The sequence below is a fragment of the Emydura macquarii genome, unplaced genomic scaffold (assembly GCF_026122565.2).
Source record: "Emydura macquarii macquarii isolate MOO-44397 ecotype Brisbane River unplaced genomic scaffold, CSIRO-AGI_Emac_v2 contig_719, whole genome shotgun sequence".
Lineage (NCBI taxonomy): Eukaryota > Metazoa > Chordata > Testudines > Chelidae > Emydura > Emydura macquarii.
In genome coordinates this window covers 10,581,120-10,600,065 of record NW_027130856.1, presented here as the reverse complement: position 1 = coordinate 10,600,065, position 18,946 = coordinate 10,581,120, and the positions used below count along the sequence as shown (strand labels likewise).

Here is an 18,946-nt window from a genome sequence, read left to right as displayed (position 1 = left end):
CAAAAGGTAGATAATAGCTAATTGCTCTGCCAACAGGCTGGTCTTTCATTAAAAAAAAATTTGAACATGATATTGAAGATTCAAGTTAGTGGGCATGATGATGCTCATTTTTACTTTGCAGTCAGTGGAGACCAAGACAGGCTGCTTGATAGGCAATCATGACTAAACCACAGGGTTGTGGTGAGCATCAGTCAACTCAATTCTTTGCAGCCATGCTAATAAACATAAAATACTGTAGTCATATGATCGAAACAGAACTCAGCTTAATCTACAATGGGGTCTTGCATCTCTGCAACTCCAGTCCAAGACGTCTTCTGATAAAAGACTGTCAGTTTTAAGATTTTTCTTACTCTGTTTGGAGCCAGAGTCATGTATTTCACCAGTAATCTTCTCTAGAGAAGACATACCATTTCCCCCCTCTCTTTCTGATGCAGTAACAACAGACGTTATTATTTTTCTCTATGCACCAGTATCAATGCCGAATTTGGCAGGAGTTTGTGCATAGCTTTCAATAATATTAGTTTTAGTCATTCATTTTAGAAAGTAGCCATTGGTCAAACTTTTTTATTTTAATTTTAGAGTGTCACAAAGTTCTGGCTTTTTTCTGGAGATGAATAGTGGATTAAAAAAAGCAACATACAGGACAGTCTTCATAATTTTTTTAAATATTTTTGTTAATAGTCAGTTTAGTCACCTGAACAGATTGTGTTTCTTTCACCATAATATAGATAAAAACTGAGAAACAAATAGGAAGTGACTTGTTAACGCTAAATGAATATGATAATTTACTAAAGTTTTCCAATCCTATATGAAAAAAAAACCCACATGAAACACTGCAGTATTTACCATTCCTCAAGGGATATATATCAGATCTAGAGACTTTGCCTTCAAGCTAGGCTCTTTATTAACCAAGCTACGCCCATATGTTACATAACTTAGGAACTGAGTACCATTAAGCATATTTATTGTATCCATTAAGAATTTTCATTATGTCTAATATATCAGGATGCTGAACACTCAAAATCCATAAATATCTTTAGATACTACATGCAGGAATACTGGTGCAGTCGTCATATCTGATTTTAAAGATATGCTCTTTAAAAAAAGCTTTGTGAATAATCTGCCTTTAAAGATTACCAGGAACTTTGAAGCTATTACTATGGGGAGCTCTTTTTACACTGAATTCCATCAGTGAGAAGTTTCTAACTAGCAATGTATATATTCCATAAAGCTTCAAAATATTTTTAATTCACAAAAAATAGTACAATTGCTATGTAATAATAAATCCACAAGGAACTAAACTATTTGCTTGTTATTACAAGGCAATTAAATCTCACAAAGTCATCGTTGTCCTTTAACCATTGTCCCATGATCTTTACTAATGCTGCTACAAGGTCACAGATGCACCTTGGGACACAGACACAAATGACTGGTCTGAAAGGATCTAAAAGCTGTATCCACAGCATTAACACTGCAAGTTTTCCCAATCTTATCATATTTAGAGGACTGGCTCATTTAAAACTTTAACAAAGAAAAAAGCAGCAGTGTGATTAAGATAATGGAATGCTTTAGACTTTAATACCTTGTCAAGATTCTCAGCAGTTGGCATCAATGTGAGCCATTCCAGTTTTAAGTGCAATTTTCCTTTGGATACCTCATCCAAAGTGAACCACTGCAAGCAAATTAAGCACAATGACAATAAATAGGTAAGAGTTCACCATTAAATGAATAGTTATAATTACAGTTAGCTAATTGACTTTTTTAAAATTGTAAACTAGAATAAATCAAGTAGAGCTTTAATCTGCTGAATCTGAAAGGTCTGATTCAGAGACGTAATGACTTTATATAAATGACTAAGATATGACATACATGAATGACTAAGATATAATACAACTACTCAACTCCATAACATAAACTGGCCAGTCATGTAGTCCCAGTTTCTTGCAGCACAAAATGCTGTAAGACAATGAGATAATTCTTCAAAAAAATTTAACAAGTTTTGGGAGTTACAAATACAATATAAAGTTACCATAGGTCCTTAAGGCTGATGTATGGCACAAAGTTCTGCTCCATAAGCAAAACAGTATAGAAAACAGTTACTAACCTTTCGTACCTATTGTTCTTTGAGATGTGTTGCTCATGTCCATTCCACCTTATGTGTGTGCGCATCCTCGTGCATGGCTGTCAGAGATTTTTTGCCTTACTGGTATCTGTAGGGCTGGCTCTGGAGCCTGCATTTATGCAGTATATAAGGCACCGCCAACCCTGCACCCCCTCAGTTCCTTCTTGCCGTCAACTCTGATGGCAGGAACTGAGGGCAGAGTATGGACTGGACATGAGCAACACATCTTGAAGAACAACAGTTACAAAAGGTTAGTAACCGTTTTTTCTTCTTCAAGGGTTTACTCATGTCAATTCCATGTTAGGTGACGCACAAACAGTATCCCTAGAAGTGGGTTCAGAGTTCATGGATGTGCTGTTTGCAATACTGCTCTACCGAAGCTGGCGTCATTCTGGGTAATGCTGGGTGATAGTGTAATGGGACGCGAAGGTATGAACTGAAGACCATGCAGCAGTTCTGCAGCTGTCTTGGATCGGCACCTGCGCCAAGACCTTTCATCCTTTCTGCAACTGTGATGAAGAGTTGCGTCGACCTTCAGAAGGGGTTTAATCCTTTTGATGCAGAAGACCAAGACCCATCTAACATCCAGGGTATGCAACCTATACTCCTCACTGGATCTGTGCGGTTTCAGGAAGAACATAGGCAGGAATATATCCTGATTACTGTGGAACTCTGACACTACCTTTGGTAAGAAGGTTGGGTGGGGTCACAGCTGGCCTTTGTCTTTATAAAACACCGTGTAAGGCAGTTCTGAGATGAGAGCTCTGATCTCGGAAACCCTTTGTCTGAGGTGATCACCACCAGGAAAGAAACCTTCCAAGAGAGAAGCAGAAGAAAGCAGGATGCTAATGGCTCGAAGGGGGCCCCGTGAGCCTTGAAAGGACTAGATTCAGGTCCCAGGGAGAAAAAAACGGTTACCTGCCTTTTCTAACTGTTGTTCTTTGAGATTTGTTACTCATGTCTATTCCAATTAGGTGTGTGCATGTCCCGTGCACAGTCGTCAGAAGGGTTTTCCCCTAGCAATACCCATCAGGTTGGTGCAGGTGCCCCCCAGAGTGGCGCATCCATGATGTCATATATAGGGCTCTGCTGACCCGTCACTGCTTCGGTTCTTGTTGCCAGAGTGTTCAGACAGAGGTGAAGATGGGTGGGTCTCGGAATGGACATGAGCAACACATCTCAAAGAACAACAGTTATGAAAGGTTAAGGTCCTTTGCCGGGTATTGGATGGCAAACGTGGAGGTATAGCTTGTCCAGGCCCTTGAGAAAATGGGTCACTATCAGATTAGCAAAGACTGATTGACCATCCACCCCATGTTGGAATGCAGAGATTGCCGCTAAGTGAAGTTTTAGGGATGACACTGCCAAACCTGGCTGCTTTCTCTGAGGAGCTGGTGTATGAAGGCCCAAGGACATCAATGTTGCCCTAGAATCTTTCGAGATGTGGAGCTTGGACTCCTGCTCCGAAAATAATCCCAAGCCTTCAAAAGGCAAGTCTTGTATTGTTCGTTGGACCTCTGGAGGAAGGCCCTACACCTGCAGACATGAACTCTTCACGGCAATTGCAGATGAAATTGTTCAAGTGGCCCAGTCCGCCAAATCTGGGGCGGCCTACAGTGAGGTCCTCGCCACTGCCACTGCCCTACTCCTCTGATCTGGAATCAGCCAGGAGTAGCTTCTTGAACTTTGACATGGTGTCCCTCGAGTTGAAGTTATAGCAGCTCAAGATTGCTTGCTGGTTCGTGATACAAAGCTGGAGCCCCCCAGTAGAGTAAACCTTTTCTGCTGAAGAGGTCCAGCTTGTTTGAGTCCTTGGACTTGGGTGACGGGACTTGTTACCTCTGCCCCTCTTTCTCATTTGCAGTCACTACTACCAGCGATCCTGGCTGCAGATGAGTGAACAGGAACTCATGCCCCTTTGACGGTACAAAGTATTTTTCTTTCTATCCCCTTAGCTATAGGGGGGATAGAGGCAGGCGGTCTGCCACAAAGTTTTGATAGTAGCTTGGATGATCTTTATGAGAGACAATGCCACTTTTGAGAAGCCTTCCGGTGCTAAAATGTCTACCATGGGGTCCACTGACTCCATCACCTTTTCTACTTGGAGCCCTACATTTTGAGCCACTCTCCGTAACAGCTCGTGGTGGTACACTCGCTGATTTGTGTTTTTGAGACTGGTGACTGGGCTCTCCCTCCGACTCTGAGGAGGACAGCTCCTCCCTCGGGGAGCATGGTGGAGCTGACAGTAGCTCCTCCTTTTGGCTGCAGTGCGGAATCGTGAAGCGGTGCCGGGGAGATAGTGACTGGCAACAGGATTTCCCTGGGCGGTGCCGTGCTGGAGGGGAGTAATGCTGAGATGGCAGTGAGCAATGAGATGTCAGGCTGCAAAGTGCCAGGGTTTGGTGCCAGAGGTCCAACGACTGTCACCATGCTATCAGTGACCGGTGCCGCGAGGGTGATGACCGGTGTCAGGAAGACCAAGACCAGCGATACGTAGCTGGTGTATCTCTCCTCCGGATCAGAGACCAGGAGCATGGCGCTGGTGACTGGGGTTGGGATAGGGAACAGTGCTGGTTGACTAACCACTGCGGTGGCCCCATGGTGGGTTTATGCCTGGAGCCTTGTGCATTTACTGGCTCCAGTGCTGAGGGTAAGGCCAGAGGAGTGGGAGGCACTGGGAGGCCATCAAGTCCCTGGCCATTGAAAGCCTCCAACGTTGAGGGCATAATTATGTGGAGGGGCCTACTTCTGTTCCTAGGAGTCGGGAGTGGCTCCCTCCAAGGGCTTGCAGCCCTGGGAGGAGAGGCTGACTCCAGCCGCTGTGGAGCAGGCGATTGGCCCAAAGTGGGTCCTTTGCCTGACCCTGCCTTCTCAACCCTCTTCGGTGCAGGGGAATAGCCTCAATTGGCACGCTGCTTGTTTTGCCACTTCTTTGGCACCGGCAAAGGCGAACAGCATCAAGAAGGGCTCAGTGCCGGTGAGGCACTCCGCAATGATGCTGAAGTACTCGGTGCCAAGTATGAGTGGCAGGATTCTGAAGCCGGTCTGAGTGCTGCCTCCATTAACAGGAGTTTCAGGCGAATGTCCCTGTCTTTCTTAGTCTGTGGACTGAAGACTTTGCAAATCTTGCACTTATCCCTCACTTGTTTTCCCCTAAACACTTTAAACAACTGTCGTGAGGGTCATTAAGTGGGAAGGGCTTATGGCAAACAGAACACGGTTTGAAGCCCAGAGACCGGGGCATGCCCCGTCCCTGAGCGAAGGTTCCTGACAGAACATACATCCCTCCCTTCCTCCTTTACTCACTCTTTACAAGAACTATTAATAATATCAATTAAAAGAATCACTAGGCACTTGCAAACATATGAGAGAAAGCCGTTCCCACAACTGTCACAGGAAGAAAGAAGGAAGGGGGGGGGGGTGCAGCACCAGTGGTGCCTCACATACTGCTGCATGAGCGTGGGACTTCAGAGGGTGCCAGAGCTGGCCCTATGGATACCACTAAGGTAAAAAATATTTTACAGGCATGAGGGCACGCACACACCTAACATAGAATTGACATGAGGAAGCACTTGAAGAATAACAGGTGTTACTTTAATTAGTTTGATAGGTCTAACAGTACTTCATCTAGGAAAAAGAAAGAACTATTCTACTGGGCTTTTTCTTTTTACAAAGACCAAATCACCAAAAATATGTCAGTCCTTTTATGTTTACTCCCGGCTTGCATATGCTGGCAACCTTAGGCATGGTATGATAAAAGATGAAGGGCCTCTTCCTGCAACCTTCACTGATCCAAACCACTTCTGTGAATAATCCCAATGAAGTCATTAACAACTAAAGTCCATGGGACTATGCATGACATTAACATTCAATCATGTGTAAGGACTGCAGGATTGATTACCATGAAAAAAAAAGGGGGCAAATATCAATCAACTAGTGACAGACTTACCTCGTCTAGGAGGCGCTCCTTCTCAACTTCAGTTAGATCTATCATTAGACTAGAAGAACAACAACACTTCAGAGGGGAATCACAAAGCCTAGCACAGGACTTGAAAAACTCATTTATCCTGGCGACTATAGGTTCCTTCTCAAGAGAGCATCTGGGACAAAAGTAGCAAAGTGGCCAAGCACTGCTACTTCTTTAACAGGACAAAGGGAAGTGAGGGAGCCAAGTGGCTGGAGTAACATCACAGGGGATGACAGGGAACAGCATGACTGAGCTGCTGCTCTTTTTACAATATGGGATGGGGAAAGCAAGGAGCAGAGAAGCCTTTGAGCTGCTGCTTCTTTAAAAGTGGTTGAGGAGAAGTAAGGAATGTTGGTCCAGTTGTAGAGAAGGAGCTGGGGAGAGGGGGCAAGAAATTCCTGTACATTGAAGAGACCAACAGCGGCTCCACAAAAGTCTTTTAAGAGGCAAGATGGCAGAATTATTTGAAGGAAGAATAAAATCGATTGTGGGACAAAAATGTTTTTGTAGGGTTGGGGTGCCGGGGATAAGCATGATGTTGGAGAAGATGTGGCAGTTCAGATATTATTCACACCATCTAATGGGGTTAGTCCTAGGACAAATAAAATGTCAAGGAACCTTTTCAAAAACTCTGTTTACAAGGACAAAAGATGTGCAATAGTTCTATTATTTTAAGCCATCTTTACTTTGTCTGCAAGGAAATATTATATATACCATAGATTTGACTTAGCAATGCTACATCTGTTTCCATCAATAATTTAATTTTTTCAGTCCAGAACTATTATTCCAGAAAGAATATTTTGAAAACTGCATGGTGTAGCATTTTCTATAACACTACTTTAAATCAATAATTTTATTGGAAAAATTAAATTTTCTGTAAATGTTACCATTTCTACACATTTCTGAAGTTTAAATTGGAGGAGAAAAAAATCTGTATCATCATAAACTTGTACAAAATGTTAGATTGTTTAAGAATTAATTCACTTCTTTTAAAATGTTTTCATATGCACATAGAGCTCAGTTTTATCTACAGAATGGTACACAATAGTCACATATTTTTTGGGACTCCAGAATACATATCCAGGGAATTAGGGAAATCTTCTATTTGTTTATTTACAAAATTTTTAAAAGATACATTATTTTTAAATTTTATTTTACATCAAACCTCAATATATGCAAAAAATTCCAACTGAGTACTTCAGAACATTTAATTTCTTTGGCCATATTTAGCAACAGATCTTCCTATAGCATTTACCTTCCCAGAAAGTCATCTTTGTCTGGATCTTCGTCAAAGAGCTCAATCTCTAGCTCCTGTCCTGGATGTTCAAACACTAAGGCCTAGGAATATAGTAGTTGTTAGCAGATAGACTATACCATTAATGGTGAGATTACCTAGTCAGTAATATAAGAGCAAAGCAACAGTAAAACATTGTGAACCACGGCACCACTGTGCATTTGTCACCACACAAAGCAAATGCAATAATAAATATTTAATCTGAATTTGGGGAGTGAGTCAACTATTTTTAAGTGATTTTAACATACAAATGCTGAAAACTAGATGCATTATAATGTATCAGTAGCATTATCTAGAAGTAACAATGCTAGAATGAAGTTTTAGCGTTAACCCAACACTTCCTGGCTTTAGAAAGCTCACTTATTTTAATTAAAGCATGCCTAGAATTTGTCTTCACAAATATTGTGACTAACCCCAGGCTAAAGAGACCTACACCTTAAATCAATAGGCCATTTATGTATCAATAACTGGGATTTTAACAGGGGGCACATCCAGAAGTTAATCTGGGAAATCTCTATAGTATTTTCCATTGACCAGAACAAAGTGACTCATTGGAAAACAATTTTAAATTGTGTAGTGCAGCCTCTGACAAATTGTACCTCATACACTTCATTCCACTTTGGACTGAGATTTTCTTTGATGACCTTGCTTTGGAAGATTTGGTTGCCAACACGAATTATTCCATAAGGGTCTGACTTTCCCTTGATAATTCCCTTTAGGTATGTGTCTTTCCCTTCCAAATCCTGAGCTTCAATAAAGTGTATCCTTAGAACACCCTGAGAAAACAAAGAGAAGTGTTTACTTAGTGATCTAGAAATCTCTAGGGTCATTAATATTCTCAAAAGCAGTTTCTGTAAATTCTTTTAAAACATTCCATCATTGTTTTGAGACTATATTTGTGTTTAATGTGGATTCCACTAGTTTGTATTCCAAACTTTTTTTATAGTAATACATTTAATCTACAGTATCTGACTACTTTCAGTTGAGATCTTCAGAATCAAGGTAATTAAAATGCTAATGGCACTTTTTGCAAACACAGGTGCCAAAGAGTTGCTGGCCCATTAAGGGAAGGGATGGCCAAATCTATCTATGACGGGCCTCTTTAACTCATCTCAGTCCACTTGTAAATAATTAACCACTGAGGTGACTGGTTGGCAGCTGAATGGCAAACAAGTACCAGGAGCTGATAAAAGGCTACCAGAGCTCAGTTAAGGAGAGTGTTCCTAGAGAAAGGCAACTTCTCAGGAAGCAAACTCCCAGGGAAGAGAGCAAGAGAACTACAGGGAAAGGAACTTTGGGAGGGACTTCCCAGATAGTCGCAGGAGGCCAGCCTATGAAGAGCTGTGCCTGAAGAAGAACTGAAGTCATGGCAGGAAGGCCCTGCTTCCTAGGAAGGAATCAGCATTGAGAGTGCTCCCATATCAAGGATCTGGACATGGGACTGACAGACTCAGAGGAAGCACGCCTTCCTGCTAAGAAGCTTGGGTGAAGCTTTCTTGTGTCTGTGTTGAATTTTCCATTAATAAATGAGACTCTCAAAAAGGGGGGAGAGGGCTGGAAGTGGAGTAGCTGTTCAATTAATTAAAGCCATGCTAAACTTATTGACAATCTGTTGGGGGAAATTTAGGCAGGGAGTCCCTGCAGCACCACACTTCACCACAAGTGGGCACACAGGGATGACACATGCCTTTCAGAATAGTCCTGTTAGTCTGCCATGGCTTCTGCATAGGAGCGGGAAGATCTATGGACAAAGGAGGCCCCTAAAACTCAGGACTTGGGAGGGCAATTTTCTACTTTGAAAATAAGATACGCAGCAGTGATGCCAAGAAACTTCAGCTCTAATGTGAAACAACTGTGACATCCAGCAATTTGGCTTATGCTATCACCTAAAATAAAATAGTTAATTTTATATTTTTTAATAAAAATATCCATCTGGGGCTTTGGTCTAAAGAATCTAACCATTCTCTTTGCTTACTGGGGGAAAAGTTTCTAGCAACACAGAAGGTAATGGGGTCACACGTGCAGCTATCTTTTATAAACTCTTTATAAACTATTTATAAATGGTACCTCAATATAAACAATATGACTCTGTTCAGAATAAGTCGTACTGTTGCATATAGAAGAAGCTATAATATGATTACATATACATACAGGTAAATGTATATCTTGAAAAACATCAATACCATACTCAATTGATATATTAATGACAATTTACTTCATAATACAAAAGTGCTAACCTTTGGTATTGGGAACCGCAACTGGGCAATTTGTACTTCACTCACAAGAGGGACTGTGATTCGATTTGGAAGCACCAAGTAGTTGGATATTATATCCAATATTATGGTATCCGATAAACCACTGTTGGAGAAAAACTTACTTAACAAGATAAAGATTTTAAAGACATGTCCATGAGACATTAACATGTTGTAGCTGCTTGAGCATGAAAACTTGCAATCCTCTTAATAATAGAAGTTCTTAGCAGATCTACAATTATCCTTAAAATACTAGCATACTACAGGACAATAAGCAAAAACGTTGTAATAAGACTACTTTAAGCCAGTATGTTTTGGGCCCTTACTGAAGTTTTCACGTACATGAGCAAAATCCTCAGTAAGAAGGCAGTGGGCTTTACATTTTGCAGTGTAGAAATAACATGTCTGCATATTTTGTGGTGAGAAGATAAAGAAAAAAACCACATCTTTATATCCTTATTGCATCGTACTGTATAGGAACTTTTTAATAATCGAAATTTTGCCCTTTATATTGTTAAGCTGCATAAGTGCATGCCCATTTTTTTTGGCTACAGGGCACATTTTCTTCTGTGGAAGTTATATAGATTTTTTCCTCTAATTTATCTGGATTTTAAGACACACAGAATTTTCACCCCAAAGAGCCACCAGGGGGAAGCAGCACATGTAAAATAATGGAAAGGCCTAAGGTAGTCTATACTGTGTATGTTCTACTTTTCCATCAACAATGTAATTAATCCATGCCTCTCACCATCGTTGTCCAGAAGAAAAGGCTATTGAATAAAGTATAAGGTCCTTTACCTCCATTATATATTGATGAAGCAGATGTTAACTCTTACGTGTTTTAATTTTTAAATGTGATTATTTTAATCATTCAACTCTGTTCTGGAAAGCTACGCTGTATTGTATTGTTACAAAACAAGCTATCTTTGCATGCATTCAAAGAAATTAGGATTTAAATTTTTAAAAAATGCACAAAGAAAAAATGAGATCTGTGAGAATGAAGTATAGCCTGCAGCAAAGAGAGAACTAGTGTCACACTGTGAAGAGGAGGGGCACTAAAATCACACTAGTTACATTTCTCCTGAGCAAAGTCAATGACAAAATATTAAGATAGATTCTAAACTATGAAATCACATTAGTACATTTCTAGTGAAACAGTATTGTCTGGTTGTACTGTCTACAATGGTAAAACCTGGACATGCAATTCACTACTGGTGCAGTAGGGAGGTTTAGGAGTTTTAACCACAGTTAGATGACATAGGGAAACATGCCTGAGCCCTCTCTAAACCACAGTTTCTAGTATTGTTATAGCTGGTGGAACTGTATCAGTGATGAATTGCAAATTCGATTTTGTTAGTGAAGCCACACACTTTAAAGGTGCTATTTTAAAATTTCAGGGTAGATAGGACTTAAGATAATAAACAGCAGCAAATGTTTTGGACTACTCACAAAAGGACATACAACATGGACAATTTGTTTAAAGCCTCATCTGCACTCAGGAGTAACCCTGATCCAGCAATTGGTGTAGCTGAACAAGTGCTGGCTGCTAATTGTAGACAAGGGCAAGCCAGCATTTGTACTGACTAAACTGATGGGCAAATTCTTGTTCCCCTTGTCAGTACAAGTAGAATACAGCCCAGAGCCCACCAATTACTGAACTGCGGCTATTCTCAAGTATTGACAAGGCTCTAATCACAAGCTATATGTTATGCTTCGACTTGGTATTTACTAAAATATGCACCCTGAAGTTAGAAAAAAACACTCATCTACTTCTTTCTAGAGCACATATGCTACAGGTCACCATTATCATACATTGTCCTTGCCATCCTTCATGAAGTACTCATCCTTCACTAGCCCAAAACATACCAACTCCTACTCAAACATCCCTCAGAACTGCACAGTGCTTTGCTGAAACATTAAAATCCAAAGGCAAGTTGAAGTCTTATTTTATCTGAACAGAGAAAACAGTGCCTAGGTACTACAATTCCTGGATAATTAAACTCCTTTTCATATTATTGTCTTTAAGTTAATAATTTTTTTGTTGGTTTAAATCAGACTAAACTGGTTTTGAGTTAGGTGAAAGTTAAAAATGTTTTTAGGAAGTAAACCAACATTTTTAAACACATGAATAAACTCTTTTGTTAAAAAAAAAAAAAAAAAAAAAAAGATAGGAAAGTTGCATCGAAGCAGTAACCTGTATATTCAAGTTTCATTTGGAGGAGACTATTTGCTGGTAAGTGGATAAACCTCTGAAAACAGAGGCTGATAACAGAATCAGCATATTAACTGTAGTTTGACCAGTGGATAACTAAAATTGGCATTTGAACTTGAATGCTACAAATTCGCTTTGAAGACCTCCTCCTCCTGCCTTCTGTGCGTCACTGAACAAGCATGTTAATTGATGGAAGCATGCAGATAGTAGAAGGCACACACCCCCTCCGGAACCTTCCCTGTAAACATGAAACTCCACTACCAAGCCCTAGAGGTGGCCACTTAATGAAACTGGCAGTGTCCAATCTTTCTCATCAAAACACTCAGCTGATTGTTTTGTGTCTTTAAAATATTTTAAATTCCTAGGAAAATGTTTTATCTTTAGTGGGTGTATGAACCCCAGTCAAATAGAGGCGTCAAAATATGGAAGGTAAAATCTAAATCTAGACATCTGTGAGACTTTATTGAATAATGATAGGTTTTACAGCTCAAGTGAAAACCAGCAAAATAAAACCCATAATAGTGAGACAGCAACACCGGCCTGTGATTACCAAGTTTACTGTAATGGGTGGAGCTTTACCAGTTAACCTCAAATATTTACCATCCTCAGTTTGAAACAGCTGGACTGTGACAAAACTAGAACTGCTACATTTTTTCACTCCAAGAAAAGGTGTGTCTAGTAGAGCCAGAATGCTAGCAAGTCCTCTTCCAAGAAAGAACTGTTTTCTTCCAACTGTTACATTGATGCAGACTACAGAGACAATGCCAGTGATTTACTAAAACATTTTCAACTTCGTACAGAAAGCTGATGTACTGTAGTTCTTATTAAAAAGTCAGTAATTTGTTAGCAGTCTGTCACCGCACACTATTTGTATCTGTGACACCACAGTTTCCTCCTACACCTCGAATAAGAAATAACTATGGTATCTGTTAGCAAACAACTGATTTCTTAACGGCAACCACTGTTATAGGAACATAGGAATTGCAAAATTGCATCACACCAATGATCCATCTAGCCCAATATCCCTTCTCTGATTATTGCTGGCTACTATCAGATGCTTAAGGGTGGGACAAGAAACCCCATAGTGGACAATTATGGAATATTTTGCCCAAAGGTGGAAGTTTCCTCCTAATCCCTGTCACCTAGTGGTTCACTAGTGCCCTGAAGCATAAGTATTTATGTCACTTACATTACAAAGTTATTTTTATCCTATCTAATATAACAGTGGGTATTCCCTACTGTATAAACCCTGAATTCTACTAAGCTCATGGCTTCAGTGAGGTCCTGTGGCAATTTGTATCATGAGTTAATTACATTTTGTAAAAAGCTAAAGGGTAAATATTACTTAAAATAAACACTTCAAGCATAGTCTCAAAATAAATCATTTAAAGAAAAACAGGAACAGCTGATATAACTGCCAGAGCCACAAACATTTAGTAGATGATCAATGGGAGACATCCTTCCTTGCAAGCACCAACATCTTATTCACCACTAGTTACAATGACTGAAATAGGTTTGTTTTGAAGGTCCATCTTTCCAAATCAAAGATAATGAATGCAAACACAGCACTAATGTGTTATTGGTGAGACTAAACACACAAGTCAATTCAATTTTAGTTCCCATAGCAACTACACCTCGCCCACATTGCACACACATTATGTTTGTGTGTGGCCAGTTGAGGTTGCTGTGGTAACCATTACTGAGTTTTTTTACTCTGGCATACTTACACAGTTTTATTTACATTTTAGATCTGTTTACCAAACAAACTAATATATAGCTAGATAAGAATCTCTGAAGTCTACTGAGCCGAAATGTTGCTGATATTTTAACCAGTTTTATCAGCTGACCACAGCAAAAGATTCTTCAAAGGCTATATTCTAGAAGGACATAATTTTCTTTTCTGTCAAGAGGACTTCTTTCCTTGAAGAGTCAGTCTTAAGTGGGCTCTAAACAAAAGCAGTTAGGCAACCATTAGCCTAATTTATTAATGCAATTCTAATTTCAACTTCTTCAGTTGGGATTTCATACAACAGCTTCAAATATCTTTAAGTGAAGCTGTTTTAGTCATACATATTGATTATTAATCTCATTCCTTAATTTGGGTTCCTTAATCCAAGAAAGTTACCAAAATGATTCTGGAATCAAGTAACACTTGAGAGTTTAAGCATCTTATTTTCAGGTATCAAATTTAAGTTTGATAATTTTGGCTTTTGTGATTTTCCCGAGTTTTCTAATTTGATCCCAAAAGTCAGAGTCAAACTCACTCCTCTCATTACCCTATGCTCCAATATCACAACATCTTAAAGCCTTGGCTAAAAATGGGTAACTTTTATGTGAAGAAATTCATGATATTATCCTAGTTGATTACCACAGCCTTTTTTCACCCCTCCCAGTTCTTCATTTTGTGAGGAATTTTTATCCTTTAATATCATAAACCTAGATCAAAGTGTTTCTTCTGTTTACATATAAAAAGCAATATTCCTTGGTCACTTCATTTGGTCACAACTTACATTTCTCTTTCCTGTGGGCTTCCCCCAAGCACTTAAGACAGCGGTCGTGGGGGTCGCTGAGTGGGAAGGCCTTCTCGCAGGAGGTTTACACAGTTTGAATCCCGGCGACGGGGGCATAACCCAGCTGCTCTAAATCCCCACAGGGACTTGCCTTATCTAACTACACTTAACAACTATTTAACTAACTAAAACTAACTTAGAATATCAAACAAGTTCAAACAAGGGGAATAGTACTTGCTGCGAGCAAGGCTAGTTCCAGCAACCATCACGGGCGGAAAAAAGGAACTGAGGGGTTGTAGGGCCGGCAGCGCCTCATGTACTGCGGCATGTGCGCAAGGCTCCAGGGGGCGCCGGAGCCAGGCCTACGGGATCTGCTAAGGGGAAAAAAATTCCGGGAACCGTGCACGGAGGCGTGCACACACCTATAGTGGAATGGACATGAGCAAGCACTCGAAGAAGAACTAAACCGCTTCAAATTAAGGAAAAATAATCATGAACATATTTAGAACGAACTGCTATGAGAAGACCCTTCCGCGCCCCCCCCCCCCCCCATGTTATTCAATTTTTAAAAAGTAGACCATAATCATGGATTATTTTAAACCTTAGTAAATGAAATCCATATAAGTACTTTTTCTCTTTATTTAAAACAAATTATTTTTCCCATTAAAGTGAATAGGAGATTTCAAGCCATCAAAGGCATATTACTGTTGTACACATATACACACACAATAGTAATAGCTTACTAGACATGACAGCCAATTGGGAGCAGAATTTTCCATTCTACAAAACTTTTCAAACACAATTTTTCATGCGAAGGAATGGCAAAACATTTAGATTTCAGGAGAACCTAAATGGATTTTTTCAGTTTGCCAGCTGCCTGGCTCCCCACCAGCCTTCCTTGTGGACAGTTCAGGATGCCAACCCTGTGAGCAATCTAGACATGACCCTTTCTTATATTAATATAATTTTTATAATTAAATCATTAAATAATTTCTATAGCACTTTAAATGGAATATTAAGTAGCAATGGGCCTTAAAGCATTAATCTACATATTTAGCTGGTTTCAGATTTAACCAGGACATTTTAGATTGTCTAATTTTCTGCCTCCCCCCTTTTGAGGCAGGGGGATGGACAAAGAAGTAAAACAGACATAGGGACTTTTATTATGCTTACTTCAGTCCTGGAACATCCAGAAGATTGGTCAGTCCTGTCCAGTTAATTTCCAAAAGCTGTAAACAGGAGAAAAAGAAAAAAAAAGCCAGAGTTTCCAGTGCTGAAGAAACAAAACAGATGATCAAGCATTTTGACAGCATTTTGACAGCTGACAGCTAGCTTCCAGGAAGCTATTGTTTTAAAACTAAAAAACAGATAAAACACATGCACACAATTTCAGCTATGTTTTTAAACATTATAAACACACTGGTTCTATCATTAATCTCTCAATAAGACGTGTACACATACAATATCAGGAGGGTTCTAGACATGCCAAACCAACAACTAGTCCAGGGGTGCCCAACCTATGGCCCACCACAGAATTTCATAAATCCTGTGGCCTGCTTCAACACAATAAACTAACGGCCAATTTATTAGCATTTTGTCATCATGTTTACATCATTTTAGTTTATAAACAACCTAACTAAATACATGCTAAACAAGCTGAATTTAAAATATAAATCAGTACAGGTGATTTTAAATCTTATTAAAATATATAGGATTTGTTTGGCCCATACAAGGTTCTGCTTAGGTGTAGGTGGACCTCCTGTGTAACAAGGTTGGGCACCACTGCTATAACATACATTCACTCTACACATACTTCTTGACAAAGTTACTAATGAGAGACACAACAGTACTGAGTCTACAGATAAAACAAGTTTCCTCAGTGGACTGAATACTCAACACTAATTTACTATTTACTATTTTCATTTACTTCTAAATTATGAAAACCTACCTTTTATATTTTTACTTTAATTCATTGGACATTGTGAAAAAATCAATCACAAACCTAAGGTTCCTGAAAACTATATTCAAAAAATGAACTCAACATCTCTTCCAGCTTTCTGCTCTATTTGTTAGTGTCTCTCCTTCTCAATTGGCAAGTGACATACTAGAGACCTGAAGAACAGTGTTTGTAAATGCAGCACCTCAATTTACATGATGAATCTCTGTGACGGAGTTTACAGATTGCACGCTAAACCTGTGCAAGGCATAGAGCAGTACTGAGCTAGGGAGGTGGGAGGAATAGTTAAAAGGATCCTGGTAGCCCAACAGACAGGGAAGAAGGGGCTACAGGCTGCACCAGGAAATGATACTGATGGCTGGAACTGTGAAAGGGGTGGTTGTAGCATTCCTAAGGCTACTCTGGATGCGGTGATCCAGATTCAGTCCCCCTTTCTTTAGGAACTGGAAATTCCTAAGAGATTGAGAAGAACAAGACCTTGTCCCAGTGATAGACTAATCTGATACTCCGGAGCCCACCATGCCCCAGAGGAGCCACAGCCTAGTAGGAAGTAACCTGGGGGGAGTATAATTGGGGTGCATCAGCAAGTGGTCCAGAGACTGTAATGCCCCTCTAGGGCTCCAGCTTGGGACCCGCTGGAGTCAGAAGCTCTGGGTCCCCCTACCTTGCTTGCCTGTACCTCTACCATGACAGAACCCTAAGGGGAATAGAAGAAATTCTCAGGAGAGATTGAAGCCTGCCATGTATGAATCAGCCAGGGCCCTCTCTAGAATGACCAGGCCAGAAAGAACTGTGGAGCCACTGCCTGACCAGTAGGCCAACTGGCTATCAGACTGACTTGCTACACCGCAACGCATGGAACTCTTTGAGGCATGCATTACCACTCATGGGTGAGGTTCTTCCATAAATCTAGGTTGTTAGCTACGGTTCATACGCCTTTTTATTTTTTACTATAGAAATGTAGATGTTCTTATTGTTTATTTAAATACCTAATCCTTTTCTGAATCCTACTAGGATCCTGGCCTCAACAATATTATGTAGCAGTGAGTTTAGGATTAATTGTGCCTTGTGTCAACATATATTTCTCTTTATCAGTTTTAAAATGTGTTGCCCTTCAATTTCATTTAATGTTCCTTATTCTTGTATTATGAAAGCAAATGACAGAGTCCCTGTCTGATGTATTTGTAGGCTGATATTCATAAAGACACAGAGTATATGATTATTTAATCCATATAATTTACAAGTTCAAATATGTAAACACACATAAGATGAATTGTTGATTAGAGAAACTCCATTTTGGTTTAGCAAAATTAAAACAATGCCGACAGCTCCCTCTGTACTTCTCTTGCAAGAAAAAGCTTCATATTGGTTTTGAATAAGTAAACAAGTTGATAGAATTGAATTTCCTTGGCCACAATCTCCTTTTTACTTTCTAAAATATATTCTATCAATTGCATTAAAATTAGCTGAATGGAAAAAATAATTCACTCAAATGGTAATATGACTGTACAAGCAAATTGGCACAACAGCCTTTTGTTTCCTTTCTAGCTTTTGGCTGAACCACTATGCTCTGTTTCTTGATCTACAAATACCAAAGACTGATTTTTGCAACTGTCTACAATGCGTGGTTACTAAAAATATACAGCAAGGCTCACATGTATTCATTTTCTTATTTAAAAACCAAGGCTCGTGCCATTCTTTTTAAAGAGCCAAATCTATCTCAACCATTTGCTTTAACTGAAAAGTTCCTTTTGAATGCTTGCACTATCAGTAAACAACAAACAAGACTATGCCTTTACATAGTACCATACATCTGAAGATTTAAATGTGGTTTTATGAAAATGGGTAAGTACAACTGTTGTATAGATGGAAAAACTGAGGCACAGATATGAAGAAACTTGCCTAATTTCACAGTGAGGTAAGGAAACCAGATCTCTGAACATCCAGTACCCATACTCCTACTATTTGATAGCACTCAGCTATCATGAGGATAGAGATTTGTGGCTTAGAAACTACTCCCTGTGGAAGTTTGTGGAGGCAATAACTGTGATGGGAATCTATGGGAGGAAGGCACTTCTGGGACCTTGATCCAGTCATGACCCTACTCTCACTCATCACTGCTGCTGGGACTCGAGGAAACTGGGGGCTTTTGAAAAGGAAGTTACTTACTGCAGAAGGCTCAGTCTTGAACTTCTTTCTTAAGGAAAACACTCACTGAAGAAAAGCAGTGAAATCAAGATTCAAAAACAAAATATTAATGTAAAATTAAAAGGTACTTACTCTATATTTTGGGAGAACTACAGCTAGACTGGATTCTTGTAAGCCTCAATACCTTGCCTGTCTCCAATACTGAGTGGCCAGGCAAAGCAGAGGTACAGTTAAACCTGTATACAGGTTTGCATAACCTTAAACAAAGACATGAATTTTAACCGTAGTTGCCTTTTCAGAGTTATTACATTCTACTATTCTGCAACATATGAACTGCACTAATTTTAAGACCAATCCACATAGCTCTTATGCATGTGCTCAAATATATAGGCATGTGGTTAGTCCTACTGACTTTAATGGATGACTGTCTGCTTGACATTAAGCACATGCTTAAATGTTTTGTTGAATCAGAGTCTTAATCACC

The 18,946-nt window shown here is 39.7% G+C and overlaps 1 protein-coding gene across 3 annotated transcripts in view; it reads right to left on the bottom strand.

Annotated features, from left to right (window-relative positions):
• ESYT2 (extended synaptotagmin 2) overlaps positions 1 to 18,946 on the bottom strand; it is a 140,979-nt gene that overhangs the window by 33,308 nt on the left and 88,725 nt on the right. For all 3 annotated transcript variants that reach the window (XM_067542695.1, XM_067542696.1, XM_067542697.1), the window contains exons 7-12: positions 15,531 to 15,586; positions 9,621 to 9,741; positions 7,983 to 8,159; positions 7,345 to 7,427; positions 6,072 to 6,120; positions 1,583 to 1,672 (exon numbers count right to left, since the gene is read on the bottom strand). In XM_067542695.1, the coding sequence (XP_067398796.1) occupies positions 1,583 to 1,672; positions 6,072 to 6,120; positions 7,345 to 7,427; positions 7,983 to 8,159; positions 9,621 to 9,741; positions 15,531 to 15,586 (576 nt within the window). The remainder of the gene's footprint in view (positions 1 to 1,582; positions 1,673 to 6,071; positions 6,121 to 7,344; positions 7,428 to 7,982; positions 8,160 to 9,620; positions 9,742 to 15,530; positions 15,587 to 18,946) is intronic.